This window comes from Lactuca sativa, chromosome 6, assembly GCF_002870075.4.
Source record: "Lactuca sativa cultivar Salinas chromosome 6, Lsat_Salinas_v11, whole genome shotgun sequence".
In the NCBI taxonomy this organism is placed as follows: domain Eukaryota; kingdom Viridiplantae; phylum Streptophyta; class Magnoliopsida; order Asterales; family Asteraceae; genus Lactuca; species Lactuca sativa.
Window position 1 is genome coordinate 136,478,252 of NC_056628.2, and position 16,608 is coordinate 136,494,859.

The 16,608-nt window shown below is 40.3% G+C and overlaps 1 protein-coding gene across 1 annotated transcript; it reads right to left on the reverse strand.

The window, feature by feature from the left end:
* Positions 1 to 3,026: 3,026 nt before the first annotated feature.
* On the reverse strand, positions 3,027 to 5,220 carry LOC111908537 (L-type lectin-domain containing receptor kinase IX.1). Its single transcript, XM_023904353.2, has one exon. It carries the CDS (start codon positions 5,186 to 5,188, stop codon positions 3,215 to 3,217), a length of 1,974 nt encoding a protein of 657 aa, XP_023760121.1. The 5' UTR covers positions 5,189 to 5,220; the 3' UTR covers positions 3,027 to 3,214.
* Positions 5,221 to 16,608: the final 11,388 nt, after the last annotated feature.

Genomic DNA, 16,608 nt, shown 5'->3' on the forward strand with positions numbered 1-16,608 from the left:
GTAAACTGAAGAAGGGAATCGACGAGTAGGTCTACTTACTCGCCGATTCGGAGCGGGTTTTGGGTCGCGAATTAAGAGACCAACTCGCCGAGTCGGAAGCTGGACTCAATGAGTTGGTGCTGAATGAGAAAAATCCTAATCTCGTGGGTTGCACCCTATTTAAATGACTTATGTCCTTCTCTCAGCCTCCTTATTGCCCTTGAGAACCAGAAAACCCTAAGCTCGTGTGTGTGAGGCCTTTGGAGGGAGATTGAAGCTTTGGAAGTTGTTTCTAGTGGAAGAAACTTGAAGATCAAAAGGGATTGCATCAAGAGAGTGGTGTAGATCCAAAATCTACTTCAGTTTGGGCACATCTTTGGACATAATAAGCTGTTACCTTCCCTCTTTTGCATCTAGATCTATTCATGAATGAGATTTGGGGCCATTTTGGTATGTTTGAGATCTATTTTGGGTTTGGAGTTTAGATTTGCGGTTGCTACTTCAGATCTAGACTTGTGTTGGTCTAGAATGTCATGAAGCATCAGTCAAAGAGTTGTTGGTAAAGCCCCTTTGTCTTAAGCCCTAGCCCTAGAGTGATTTGGACCTTTAACTCCTTGGTTTCACGTAAAGTTTGCAACTTTACGTGGGGCTTGTGCCCTAGAAGAGTGGATCTATAGATTGGAGCCCCTGCATGGCTCAAAAAGCCTCTGTATGGATGAAGGATTAAAGAGACTCGGCGAGTTCCTTGTGTGGACTCGGTGAGTCATATGAAGATGGGCATGGACTCGACGAGTTGGAAGAACAACTCGACGAGTCTGTTAAAGATTGCCTTGCACTCGGCGAGTCTGTTATTGGAATCGGCAAGTCAGGTCGCAGAACCCCAACCTCTTTTGGTTAAGCTTCGGATCTGTGAGTCGGTTGGCAACTCAATCAGTTGGTCAAGACGGAATTCTGAGATCGTTCAACTCGACGAGTCCTGCGGCAACTTGGCGAGTTGAGTCGTGTTACGGGAGTTTTCTGAGTATAAGAACTCGACGAGTCGATGGGTTGATTCGGCGAGTAGAGTCGATCAGGAAGGTTGACTTTGACTAGGGCTTTGACCAAAGTTGACTTAGTTGATCCCGGGAGGACAGTTTAGTCTAAGTGTTGTTATTAGTATTGGTTGCTCAGGGAGCTAGAGGAGCAACATTTCGGAGAGTTGTCGGTTAGCAGCTAGAGGGTTATTGGCCGAGTTCAGCAGTTCAGCTGAGTTTTCCTTACAGTAAGAACGGGTCTGTGGCCACAATGCCGATCTGTCTAGTTAGCAGTAGTTTTCGGACTTCGGTCCGATGCAAAAGTTCAGTGTGCTTGATGTCTTTGTGATTCAAGCATCTTTTTGTGTTATGTGTTATGGACTTCGGTCCGATGCACTATACAATATATATGTTTATGCTAGTAGTTATGATTATGCTATGCCATGTTCAGCCAGTTAGTCCGGACTTCAGTCCGATGCAGTGAGCCGGACTTCGGTCCGATGCAGGGGGCAAGGCCTTAGTTAGTCCGGACTTCGGTCCGATGCAGTTAGCCAGACTCCGGTCCGAAGTAGGGGGCAAGGCCCCAGTTAGTCCGGACTTCGGTCCGATGCAGTTAGTCGGACTTCGGTCCGATGCAGGGGGCAAGGCCCCAGTTAGTCCGGACTTCGGTCCGATGCAGTTAGCCGGACTCCGGTCCGAAGCAGGGGGCAAAGCCCCAATTAGTCCGGACTTTGCTACAATTCAGTTAGTCGGACTTCGGTCCGGTACAGGGGGCAAGGCCCTAGTTAGTCCGGACTTCGGTCCGATGCAGTATACATTATATCTGTTTATGCTAGTAGTTATGATTATGCTATGCCATGTTCAGCCAGTTAGTCCGGACTTCAGTCCGATGCAGTTAGCCGGACTTCGGTCCGATGCAGGGGGCAAGGCCTTAGTTAGTCCGGACTTCGGTCCGATGCAGTTAGCCGGACTCCGGTCCGAAGTAGGGGGCAAGGCCCCAGTTAGTCCGGACTTCGGTCTGATGCAGTTAGTCGGACTTTGGTCCGATGCAGGGGGCAAGGCCCCAGTTAGTCCGGACTTCGGTCCGATGCAGTTAGCCAGACTCCGGTCCGAAGCAGGGGGCAAGGCCCCAATTAGTCCGGACTTCGCTACAATTCAGTTAGTCGGACTTCGGTCCGGTACAGGGGGCAAGGCCCTAGTTAGTCCGGACTTCGGTCCGATGCAGTTTCCGGACTTCGGTCTGATGTAGGAGGCAAGGCCCCAGTTAGTCCGGATTTCGGTCCGATGCAGTGGGCAAGGCCCAGTATGTGCTTTATATGTTATTGTATGGTATGTGGTAGTTTGGGGGAGTTCACTAAGCTTTGTGCTTACAGTTTTAGTTTTGGTTTCAGGTACTTCCACAAGCAAGGGGAAGGGCTCGAATTGATGGCATGACACACACCACAGTTGCAGTTTATTCCTGGGAGTTTTATTTAGATATTTTGATATGATATTAACTTCAGTTTTGAGTTGATACATTTATTATGACATTTTGAGACATACAATTTATGGTTTTATTATCTAATAGTTGATGTCGCGATTTTTAGTAATATTAAAACAAAAATTTTTGGGTCGTTACAGTCTAATTTATTATTATTATTAAATTTCAAACTAAAAAGAATTAAAATGAATAAAAAATGGAAAAAAGAAATTGAAAAGGTAAAATAGTCTTTTCAGCTTTTTCAACGACCAAAACCACAAAAAGTTTTTGATTTTGTACCAACGGTACAAGTTGAAAATATTTTGGACTTCATCCACGTTTTTTTGGTAACCACAGTTTGGTCGATTTTTTAGTGTGATTCATTGTTTTATTAGTACATATGTGTTTTAAAGGTGTGGTTTTTGGCCCCCACCTAACCTAAAAAATCTATCGCACTAAAAAATAGTTTTGTATTATATATTTGTGTTCGATTGTTATTGATCACTTCAACGAGAAAACATAAACATTTTAAACTTTTAATTATTAAATATGTCATAAATTTTATTCTATAAATATTTTGTAGATTTCAATAGATTCTTTAAAAAAAAAGATGGTAGAGTGGTATGAAAAATACCATCTATCAACCTATTAAACTTCTGTGATTTAATTAATATAGCAAGCAACATATAAAAAGCACACCATAATAAGAACCTACTACAGTATATAGAATGTTTCGATTTCGGTTTTGTACATATATTTTGGTTCATCGTACCAGATCCATGCTATTGTTGGTCATCGTGCCGCCACTAAAACTAACTACAGATGCAACCGGTGCTGCATAGTACATGGCCACCGGCATCTTCACCGGAAGATTTGGTAGTGCAGACTCAAACTTGAGCACCTGAATTGCTTGCCTGATGGAAGGCCTCACATTCCGATCAGGATGTGCACACCATAGCCCCACCATCATCAAACATTCAACTTCTTTCACAACAAATTCCGTTCTCATCATCTGATCCACACCTGAAAGCAGCTGACCCTTTCCAAGTAAATCCCAAACCCACTGCACCAATCCAAGATCAGAATTTTGGTCAACTCTATCATTCACCTTTCGCCCACAAGCAATCTCTAATGCAACCACCCCAAAGCTATACACATCCGACTCTTTACTGGCCTTCCCTGTTGACACGTACTCAGGAGCAATGTAACCGAGAGTTCCAGCTAAGCCAGTTGTTTGTATACCGAATTCATGGTCCATGATCCGAGCCAATCCGAAGTCTCCAAGCTTCACATTGAATCCTAAATCAAGCATGATGTTGCTTGCTTTGATATCTCGATGCACCACACATTGTTCACACTCTTCATGGAGATAGAGTAACGCACAAGCTAAACCTGTAGCGATCTTGTATCTCACAGTCCATTCAAGTGGACTTCTTTTGTTGAATAGATGAGAGTCAAGGCTTCCGTTTGGCAGAAACTCGTAGACGAGCAAGAATTGTGTTTGGTCATGGCACCAACCGATGAGTTGAACCAAGTTTCTGTGCCTTAAACTGCTGATGATCTTCACTTCGGTTATGTACTCTTTCTTTCCCTGTTTTGAACCCTGTGAAATCTTCTTGACTGCTATTGCGATGCCATCACGGGATAAATAGCCTTTATAGACACACCCGAATCCTCCTTCGCCTAACTTCTGATCATCAGAGAAGTTGTTGGTAGCTAAAATGAGATCCTGATAAGAAAACCTTCTAGGTCCTGTTCCTCGTTCAAGATCATCGTTCATGGATGTCAAAGCAACAGTCTCTTGTGACCTTTGAAGATGATTCTTTTTTCTCCAAAAGATTACTATACCTCCTACAAGTAAAACACTGAGTGGGATCGTTATTCCCACTGCTAGTTTCATCTTCTTTGACCTATCTTCATTTTCATCATCGATATTCAAACTTGAATTGAACTTCCAGTATCGAAGGATATGTCTCTCGATTGCATTACCAGTGGCAGCCGAGAATCCAATTGTTACCCACTCCGGAAGAACTTCCTTCAAGTTAACTTGATATGAAAGACTCGTATTCTCTCCAGAAGTGTTATCAGCCCCATATCGCCAAGACAGGTTCAGCAGCTGAGTTTCAGCATTGTAAGAGACCCAAGCATCAGCAGGATCCCCGCTGTGCAAACTAGCATTCCAAGCAGTGTAATTAGCTGATGTAAGCCAGTTCTTGTTTATACCCACGTGTGGAAATCCCGGATCCCAGATGTTTGAGAATGAATCAAACTCAACGAATACTATTTGGTTTTGGTACGAGTTAGTGTAACTTGAGTTGAACAGGCCTAAGTAACCAGCACCTGAGTTGGGTGGGATTTGGAAGCCAACTGGAGCAAGAAAGAACGACAATCCATGGCCAGGGGTTATCCCAGGTTGTGTCTCGATGATGAAAGTGAAGTGAGTTGTGAAATTCGAGAGCTTCCCAGATTTGCTGTCCCATATGTGTACTGCATCTGCATACGTGGCATGGGAAACACGATAGACGCTTTCATTGACTCTGTTAAACTCGATGGCTCCACCAGCTGAAGGTTTGGCATCACCTGAATACACTATATTAGTTTGGTCGGCGACAAAATCAGGGAACTCGAAGTTCACTGATTCAGACATGGCGAAGAAGAACAAGGAAGAACACACGATGAAGATGATAAAAGAAATTTGATGTAGTGGAGATAAGGAAGTCGAGGAAGAGGAACTCATGATTAAGCAAAAGCGTAGGGAATAATGTATGTGGAAATGGCACCTGAAAATGTGGCTAAATAGCATTATCCAATGCATAAAATATTACAAGCTACACATAATGGTGGGTTCACTGTTAACATCTTGATCTGCAAGTTTCAACTAATACCGATTTTTTTATGGTGACTCAAAGACTCTTGAAGATTAGAGAATGAACAACGAAGTTTCTAGCCGCCCTAATGGTAACCTGATCAACAATCTTTATATTTTTCGTTGAAGTTTAAGGAAAACCTTAGTTTAGTTGGATTAATAAATATATTCAAAGATTCAAAGAACTATTCTAGTTGGACTAATAAATATATTCAAAGAACTCTTCTGTTAAATAGTAAAAAATTATTCATTAGTTATTTCACACTCAATATACAACAACGACGTATATGTACTCTTGTGTTTCCAATAAATTAATAAAATATATATGTAAAATTTTTTTTTTTTTTGTATTAGTAAAGTAAAACTTATTAGCCTTTAAAGTTTGCTCTGTACCATATCAATTATCTAGATTCAAACTCCACCATCCCCTCTTCTTTGTGTAAGTTATAACTACCGAAACCATTGAGAGAAAGAAATAAGAATGAACGAGAAAGACTACCATAAGTTTTTTACACCGGCAGAGAGGATACTAGAGACTTTTTTCAGCAAGATAGAGAGCACACAAAGAAGTAGAAAGTCCGGCTAGCTTCCAGTGAAGGAGGTGAACAATTAGGCGACATGGTTATTTTTCCGGTGAGATTTGGATATTTACAGTGGCCGGATTACGTTTTCAGAGTTTATTGTTTCTAAAACTCAAAGCTTGAGTTAAAAGAGTTGTAAATTTGATTAGGTTTTTTGTTTTCTTATAGAGTTAAATATATATAGTTTCCTAATGAAACAAGGTTAAGTTTGTTTTGATTCTTTCCATGATTTTCTGGATTTTTTGTAATTTGGTTACTTACTATCTTCATTAGTTATTTACTGAAGTTGATAAACTATATTATATGTATGAATTATTCTAAGTTATTGGTTGAAGTTTATTACATGTTACATGCAATTGAGCTCAAAAAAGAGAGACCTAATTAGTCATTTTGGTAACTCAAAACGGCCTCGCTGGCCCAAAAGAGGATCCGCTATTGATTGATTGGTTTTGAAGTTGTTTATGTGTAGAATGGTTGTGAGTAAACTTTTCCCACAAATTTATTTTTTGATGGAATTTTTTAAGTATAACGATTATAAAATGGCCAAAGATTTATCCACGGAGTGTTGGCTATTTTGATAACCAAAACATAAAACACGGAAACATACCTATAGATCTTGATTTTCGAATCTGTCAAAAGAAAACCTGATAGGACGATTACATACATACTTTGTGATTTTCGTATGTGAAGAGTGGAATGACTTTTCTACTCAATCTCAAAAACTCTCTAAAATCCACCACAAATAACCCATACGAATTTCTTAGTGTATCTTCATGTATCTTTATATGCTCCTCATCACATGTATATATAGATGTAGATATAACCTAATGTGAGAGACGAAAGAGATATTGAGGATCTTAAATCATACCGCGAACTCATCCCACAAAAGTAATCGAATATCCTATATATCGGTCCATCAACAATTTATATTCTTATCAAAATAATCGGCTTTAATGATAACATATACATATTGATGAAGTGGTCCAATAATTATCAAACAATCTTCCAATCTTCCACTGGACCAAGAATATATATATATATATATATATATATATATATATATATATATATATATATATATATATATAAGGAAAGGATCAAATGAGAACACTAAAAGGTTGAGAACGCGAGAACAAGTATGTTCATTTGTGATTCCATGTATTCATTTGTGGAGAAATGATAAATTTTTACGCACAATCAACATGAATATGCTTTTTCTCTTCAATTGAAATTAAAGGCGTAAAAATTTATCATTTCTCCACAAATGAATACATGGAATCGCAAATGAATATACTTTGTTCTCCCATTCTCAACCTTTTTTGTGTTGTCATTTGATCATACTCCTATATATATATATATATATATATATATATATATATATATATATATATATATATATATATATATATATATTCTTTGTCCAGTGGAAGATTGTTAGATAATTATTGGACCATTTCATCTGTAGCACCTGGTTCTTGGTACGTGTTCATTTATTAAGTCCTTAAAATATTTTGCATTTTGGCCTTGGAATCAGCGAGTTGAAGGACCAACTCGCCGAGTAGAAGCGGGATCAGATGCGGGGTTTAAGCAGTGGACTCAATGAGTCGGGTCCCGGACTCGACGAGTAGGCCCTGTCTGGACAAAAACCCTAATCCGAGGGTTTGCGCCCTATTTAAACACCTTAACTCGGCCTCCTTCGTCCCATTTGCTCCCAGAAGACCCCCACAGCAAACCCTAGCCGTTATTGAAGCAATCTAAGGCTTTTGGAGTGATTTTGGTGTTTTTGTGACCCAAGGAAGGAAGGAAAAGCTTGAAGGATCAAGAGGAGGCTAGAAGGATCCGATTTTGAGCATCATTTGCAGTCTACAGAAGGTATAAAGTATATACCTTTTTTGTTCTTTTCATAGATCCCATTTTGTGGAGTTCTAGGGCTTTTTTAAGCCATTTTGGTCACCAACCATGATTGCAAGCATGGTTTGAGGTTGATGTTTCGGATCTGGGTCCTTAGAGGGGTTACAAGGCAGAAATGAGTGGCTTTTGCACTCAAAGAAGGCCCCATGCATTGTAAGAGTTTGTTTTAGGACCTTTTGAGCTCAAAGTCTCATGCAAGCACGTAAAGGTTGTAACTTTACGTGCTAGATCGATTGTAGAAGCATAGATCTATCTTTTGATCAAGGGTTGTACATCAGAAATCGAAGATTTAGTAAGTGGATGTGACCAACTCGACGAGTCTAAAGTTTTTGTCGCATATCAGTTGAGGGTCAAAAGGACCCAGTTGAGTGTGGAAAGGTTTTAGGGAGTCCCGGGGAGTGACCCAACGTTCTGGGCCAAGCCATTATTTTGGGAATTCATGGGACTCGGCGAGTCCAAGGCAATCTTCTTAAGGATGAAGATGAACTCGACAAGTTGTTCATCAACTCGGCGAGTCGAGGACAGAACTTGTTCATCAGATGAAGGTGAAATCGACGAGTTGTTCATCAACTCGGCGAGTCGGATGAGTTTTCATGTGATGTTCATATGAGGGTGAGGGACTCGGCAAGTTGACGGCCCAACTCGGCGAGTGGGGTCAACTTGAAGTTGACTTTGGCTTGGACTTGATTGGGGGTAGAATAGTCATTTTACCCTAAGAGTAGATGTCAGTTTCTGACTAAGTGTTTGTGGGGGATTGTAGCCGGAGGATTTCCAGAGCAGCAGCAGACAGAGACTTCCCACATGGATTATCAGCAACTACTTGTTCGAGGTGAGTTACCTTCCAGTAGTTGTGGGTCTACGGCCACAATGTCGGCCCACCAGTAGGAGTCGTATGTTAGATGATTGTCTATGTGATATTCATCTAGGTTTGCTACTACATGATATGTTATATTCTGGCATGATATGTTATATGTGATAGTAGTAGAGTTCGGTTGTTAGGACCGAAGGGTAGGTCAGACACCCAAGATATGTCTGACAGTACGTGATGATATGTTTATATGCTGGCATGATATGTTATATGTGATAGTGTTAGTACGAGGGGAATAGTCCCCAAGTTCGATTGTTAGGACCGAAGGGTAGTTCGGACACCCCGGATATGTCTGATAATATGTTTATGTTATGATATATGTGATAGTAGCAGTAGGGAGTGGAATAGTCCCCGAGGGTCGGTTGTTAGGACCGACGGGCAGGTCAGCACCCCATAATGGCTTGACACGGGTAGGACGACACCCCAAAATGGCCGCATGGGTAGGTCGGCACCCTAGAATGGTCGTACGGGTAGGTCGGCGCCCCAAAATGGACGTACCAGGTAGGTCGGGCACCCCATAATTGCCTGGCAGTATGTATGCTATGTGATTGTATGGTATGTGGCACGATAAGGGAACTCACTAAGCTCCGTGCTTACAGTTTTCAGTTTTGGTTTCAGGTACCTCTTTAGCGAAGGGGAAGGAGCTGGTGCGGTAGAGGCACATCAGACACACACATTGCTTTCCGCACTATGAGTTATTTTGGGAATTGTACTCTGACATTATTATGTTTTTCTTTGATTTGGTTTTTAGACAAGAGACATGTTTTTATGAAATGATATGATCGGTTGATATTTCGTTACAAATGTTTTGCAAATCACTTAATCAAAAATGAAATTTTTGGACATGAAAATTGGGTCGTTACATCATCAATATATATATATATATATATATATATATATATATATATATATATATATATATATATATATATATATAAGCGCTTTAATGAATATTATACAGTATTGGTACCCTTAAACAATCTCGTCAATTGATCATAATAATATAGGATCAAAGTGGTCTTCCTTAAAATTTATATAATTAAACTCATCAATGGTCACATATACATGTATAATTAAATGACATAGATTAAACATTAGTGTGTGATTTTGAAATCAAAAGAGATTTCCTATGAGTTCCTCATTAGCTTCAAGTGAGATCAAACTTCAAATAAATGTAACTAATGATGGAATTAACCGAATCCATGTATAGAAAAAATTAATTATTTCTTAAATAAAACATAAAACAGCAACAAGCTCCCACTAAAAGAAATTGTAACACCAATGTGTATAGTATTGTAACACCCCAAAATTATAGAAATTTAAAATTTTCAAAAACAACCCATTTCATCCATAAAGTGTTTACAAATCCATTGTTTCAAAAATTTTATTCAAAATCAGAGTTTTCCCAAGACACAATATAATAAAAAAAAAAAAAAAAAAAGATGTGCACGATCACGCATTAACTGAAACTCTAAGCCAAAGCTTAATATGTTCCCCCAATGTACCAACACACAAACTGTAACGCCAGTGTTTCTGGGCTTGTCATTAATGTTGATATAATAGTCTAGGTTAACCTTTGTAACCCGTTTTGAAATAATATAAGTATATTATTTGAGTATTATGTGTTTTGTGCTTAATTGCTTGATTATGTGATTTGATTAATTAAGAATAAAAATAAGCGTCAAAATTTAAATGTAAAATAAACTCGATATCTTTACATAAAGTTGTAATGGCCGAAAATAGGTTTCCGAATATATATAGAACGCTCAAATCTAACTTCGTATGAGGAAGTTATGGTTTTCTGATGTTTCGACTTAGCAATATGCAGCCCGAATACTCGATTTCAGATCGAGTGGTTTTTAGCCGAAACAATCTAAACGAGAATCGAAGATCTCGTTAGTGGTAGCGAAGCGATAAAAAGATAGGCGAGAACAGATGTCGGATAAAGAAGTTATGAATTTATAACAGAGTTTTCCTGTCCCGGCCTACTAAAAATAAGTTCAAAATTAGCCGACGGAGTCTAAACGAAAGTTGTAGAGCGTAGTCTCACCTACGCGTGGATATAAAGAACGTCGAAAACGGAGTTCGTATGAAGAAGATATGAATTTCCGATGCTTTTAAATAATTAATATTTATTATTTAATCTTTAATTCCGATATTATCCGAAGGGGAGTCATCGGACTTATCCGAAGTACGCCCAGCGTACAGCGAAGCATGACGAAGCCTCGCACTCGAGTGCTCCGATGACGCATGCAGTGACGACTTCGGAGGAGTACACCCCACATATAGGAGTACGCCCAGCATACTCTGAGGCCTCAACCTCCTATAAAAGGGCATGCGAGGGCAGCCTAATTCTTTTGTCAATTTCTTACTTTCTTTCTAGTTTTTGCCTCGATTTGCGTGCCAATTATACCCCGAAGCCCTGGTAATATTCTCGAGCCCCGAAGCAAGTTCCGAAGCCCCGAAGATCCCGAGAAGAGCGATTCCTGAGCCGAAGCTCTGCTCGCAAGAAGCCCGGTTTTTGTGAAGATCTTCCAGATCTACTGAAGAATACTACTTCTGCAAGTCGTAGTGCTGTCCGATCATCTTCTGATCAAGTGAGTGTGTAGTTACTTTCTTCTAACGCATAATTATGAAGTATTTTATACGAAATACGTGTTATGTGTATAATTTTGTTGTTATATGCGTGAATGTATATTCACTTTCTTCTATCTCATAGATCTGATTTGTTCTTTATGAAATACGTGTTATATGGGTGTGCCTCATCTGTTATGTCGAACATGTATTGATTGAACATGCTATACAGGTTTTAAACTATGTATAAAAATATATATTTTTTTCTACTAATATGTTGGGTAGAACATGGGTAGATAGTTGATGTGTGATAAACAGATGAGAGGCCTCGATGTTGTTGTTGTTGATCTAGTTATTCAGCGGAGTATGGATAACGACCACGGACTCTTTCTAGACAGTCTTGTGGAATGCTAGTAGGTTCATAACCTGTAGGTGTTGTGAACGATGTGTTCACCGGTGTACTCTATCCCCCTCATGGTTGACTTGAGGATATCTATTGTTGAGGAAACCCCTTAGTAGTAATGTCTGTCCTGATGAAAATCCTAGATTAGGTCCCTTGAGATAGATGTTGCTTTAGGGACGTAAAGTGAGGATAACGGGAATGGGTACTCGGGTTATTGTTGGTTGGTGAAATTAAATATAATTTATTTATTGTGGGTTGAAAACCCTATATGCTCACCAGGCTCCCAAGCCTAACCCACTCAGTTTTATTTGTATTACAGGAAGTCGCGCAAGGGCATAAGATGGATGAATCATCGAGTTGTTTTGTTTACAAGTCTGTATATGTATAGATTTGTTGAATGACTTGTAATGTTATCGTTTATGCTTTATGGTCTGTATCGGAACATGACATCCCGAGTTTTGATTATATAATGAAAATGCATCTCTTGATGAAATGCTTTGATAAATATTATTTTATTATATTTTGTTTTGAGAACAAATTCCACAACTCTTTTAAATCAAAAGGATTTACTCTGAAGTTATTTTAAAAAGCATATATGAAATCGGTCTTTTCTGGCCGAGATACCGGGGATGTCACAGTTGGTATCAGAGCATTAGTTTAAGCGAACTAGGAATTTGTAGGATTTCTAGACTTAAACTTAGAATGCTAAGTGAAGGTTGTTAGATGTATGTCTGTTATATTTCAGACACGAGCACTAGTATATTTTAGGAAGCTGCCTAAAATGCTTTTATGTGTTAAATGTTATATGTTGCCATATATGATATTATTTGTTCGGATCTATGGTCTGTTGCCGACCGGATCTGGAAACCTTATGTGTGTAGGATTCTAAGTGTATGTCTACGTTATTAGAACTAGCAGGTAATCGTTTGGAGTAATAAGGATGAATTGAAATTTTATCGTGAAAGATGATCTAATTTCACCTTATTCGGTGTATAGATCAAACATGGTGAGAACAAGGAGTGGCATTAGAAACGCGGATGAAAACAGGAATCAACCACCAGTGATTGAGCAAATACCTATTGTAGCAGCAGCACCAGAACCAATAACAATGGCTAGGGTGCAAGCCATGATTCGGGCTATGTTAGCCGAACAAAGGGATGATATGCGACAGATGTTGCATGATAATAGGGACGAACCTATCATGCCCATCGAGGAACCTGAATTGATTCCCGAGCAATCGGAGGAAGGAAACAATAGTCGCATTATGAGTCAAGTTGGGACTCAAGGAGAAAGAAGGAACGACCTGGAAAGGAGAAACAATAAGGATGGGCGAATGTACAAGAATATCTTGGGCGCCAAGCTACAAAGTCTTTCTGGAAGCCCAAAGCCTGTTGAGATTATGGATTGGATCTCCGAAATGGAGATGGTATTTGAAAGTTGCGACTGTAGCAACAAATAGAAGACTGTCTTTGCAGTTAGACAACTGAAGACTGGAGTCTTGAGTTGGTGGAAGTTGCTAGCAGATACTATGCCACGAGGAGAAGCCCTGAAAATGTCATGGGAGAAGTTCTTGGAACAATTAAGGGTGCAGTATTGTTCAGAGATAGATCTGATTGATCTGAACAATGAGTTCCAAAACTTGAAGAATGGGAGGATGAGCATAGATGACTATGCTACTGCATTCACTGAGAAAATGAAGTTATTTCCGTACCTAGTGCCAACGGAACTCTCCAAGATTGAGAGGTTTGCTAATGGACTGCATGCCGACTTTGGTCCGACCGTCAAGATGGCAACTACTCTGAAAATAGTTGTTCGAGCAGCTAAGAATGTGGAGGCCCAGCAGAAGGAAAAGGGTCTGGAAAGGATAGATGTTGGTGAAAAGAGGAAGTTCGATGGAACTTCAGGGTCCAACAAAAAAAAAGTTCTCGAAGTCTGGTTCGAGGGGAGGTGGAGGCGAAGTCAAGTGGTGCGAGAAATGTAAGAAGAAGCATCATGGAAAATGTGAGGTAGTGGCCACATGCTACAAATGTGGAAAGCCAGGGCACTATGCCAATGAATGCACCCTCACTAAGAAATTTTGCTATGGTTGTGGTGAGGAGGGACACATGTCGAGGGACTGCCCGAAGAAGAAGGTGGCAGCTAGACCCAACATTCCGCCGAAGCCGAAGGCGAGAGCATTCCAGATGACACTGGAAGCTGCTAAAGATGAAGCTGATGTCGCTTCAGGTACCTTTCTCGTAAACAAATTGCCTGCCCAAATTTTATTTGATTCTGGAGCCAACTACTCCTTTATTTCGCATGAATTTGGTAGGAAACTAGCTTTGCCTATTGATAGACTAGATAATGCCTTATTAGTCGAAGTTGCTAGTGGCAAGTTTGTACCTGTTAGCTATCGTATGAAAAACATCTCAATTGACTTGAATGGGAATAAGTTCCACGAGGAATTATTGCCTATAGAACTTAATGGTTTCGACATCGTGTTGGGAATGATTGGCTTAGCGCCAATGACGCTGAGATATTGTGCAAGAAGAAGATTGTAAAAGTAAACCCACCTGGGAAAGAGTCGTTTATGGTGTATGGGAGATAAACGTAGAGTAAATTATGGAATCATTTCATTGATGAAAGCCAGAAAGTGTTTGGCCAAAGGATGTACATCGTATCTAGCATTCGTGATCGATGCTAAGAAGGAGAAAAAGGCGATGCAGAGCATTCCTGTCGTATGTGATTATCCGGAAGTATTTCCCGAAGATCTTCCCGGATTACCGCCTGATAGACAAGTGGAGTTTAGAATAGACTTGTTACCAGGGACGACGCCAATAGAAAAAGCACCTTATCGATTAGCACCAACGGAGATAAAGGAGCTGATGATGCAACTTCAGGAGTTATTGGACAAAGGTTTCATTAGACCTAGTTCATCGCCCTAGGGAGCTCCGGTGTTATTCGTAAAGAAGAAAGACGAGAGCATGAGGATGTGCATTGATTACAGAGAGCTGAATAAAGCAACGATAAAGAATAGATACCCGTTGCCAAGGATTGATGACCTGTTTGATCAATTGCAAGGTTCGGGCTATTTCTCGAAGATCGATCTAAGGTCAGGATATCATCAGCTGAAAGTAAGAGAGCAGGATATAGAGAAGACTGCATTCAGAACACGATATGAACACTACGAGTTTTTGGTTATGTCATTTGGACTAACCAATGCTCCAGCGGCATTCATAGATTTAATGAAAAGGGTTTGTAATATGTTCCTTGATAAATTTGTGATAGTGTTCATAGATGACATTCTGATTTACTCGAAAAGCCAAGAGGAGCATGGAAGACACTTGCGAGAAGTGTTAGAAGTTTTGAAGAAGGAGAAGCTGTATGCAAAGTTCTCCAAATGTGATTTTTGGATTCGAGAAGTCCAATTCTTGGGTCACGTGGTCAACCAAGAAGGGATAATAGTTGATCCAGCAAAGATTGAGGCTGTGATGAAGTGGGAACAACCAAAAAGTCCCACGGAGATCCGAAGCTTTTTGGGATTAGTCGGATATTACCGAAGGTTTATCCAAGGCTTTTCTTCGATCGCTACTCCATTGACAGCTTTGACCCACAAAGGAGCTACTTATGCTTGGAGTGATAAGCATAAAGAAGCATTCAAGAAGCTAAAGAAGAAACTATGTGAGACACCGATACTTTCTGTACCCGATGGAGTTGAAGACTTCGCTGTTTATAGTGATGCGTCTAGGGTTGGATTGGGTTGTGTTTTGACCCAAAGAGATAAGGTGATCTCATATGTGTCTCGACAATTGAAAGAGGATGAAAAGAACTACCCGACTCATGATTTGGAGTTGGCAGCGATAGTTTTCGCTCTGAAGATATGGAGGCATTACCTCTATGGCACGAAGTGCAAACTTTTCACTAATCATAAGAGTCTCCAATATCTCTTTAATCAGAAAGAATTGAATATGAGGCAACGACGCTGGCTAGAGTTACTTAAGGACTACGACTGTGAGATACTTTACCACCCTGGTAAAGCTAACGTTGTTGCTGATGCTCTCAGTCGGAAACTCAATCTTGAAAGGAAAAGGCCAAGAGCGTTGAGAATCGAAGTTGTCTCGACCATTGTGGAAAGTATAAAGAAAGCTCAAGAGGAAGCTTCTGAGAAGAATGACTGAAAGGAAGAACATTTGGGCAAAACGTTGGTGTTCGGTATAAACAGTCATGGACTGAAGGTGTTCCAAGATCGGATTTGGATACCTAAGACAGGAGGAGTCAGAGATCTTCTGATGGAAGAAGCTCACAAGACCATGTACTCGATTCATCCTGGTAGCACTAAAATGTATAGGGACCTGAAACCCTACTACTGGTGGCCGGCAATGAAGCTTGATGTTGCAAGGTATGTGGCCGAGTGTGTGACTTGTGCGAGAGTCAAGACACAACATCAAAAACCATACGGGAGTTTAGAACCATTGCCTGTGCCTATGGGTAAGTGGGAAGACATTGCTATGGATTTTGTCACTAAACTGCCCAGAACAAAAAGTGGTCACGACATGATTTGGGTGGTCGTTGATCGATTCACCAAGAGTGCGCATTTCATAGCAGCCAAGGAGAAATGGTCTATAGAAAAGCTTGCAAATTCTTATGTGAAGGAAATTGTGAGACTTCACGGTGTTCCGTTAACGATTGTATCGGATCGTGATAGCCGTTTCACCTCGAGGTTTTGGAAAAGTCTACAAGAGGAAATGGGTACCAAGTTGTGTTTAAGTACAGCTTACCATCCGCATACTGATGGTCAGAGCGAAAGAACGATACAAACACTTGAAGATATGCTGAGAGCATGTACCCTGGAATTCCAAGGTAACTGGGATGAACATTTACCTTTGGTAGAATTTTCCTACAATAATGGTTTCCACTCGAGCATTAAGATGGCACCTTATCAAGCTTTGTATGGACAGAAGTGTCGTCGCCGTCT

Bases quoted from the DNA above. Each gene is read 5' to 3' on its own strand.
- LOC111908537 (XM_023904353.2), bottom strand. From the start codon at position 5,188: ATGAGTTCCTCTTCCTCGACTTCCTTATCTCCACTACATCAAATTTCT.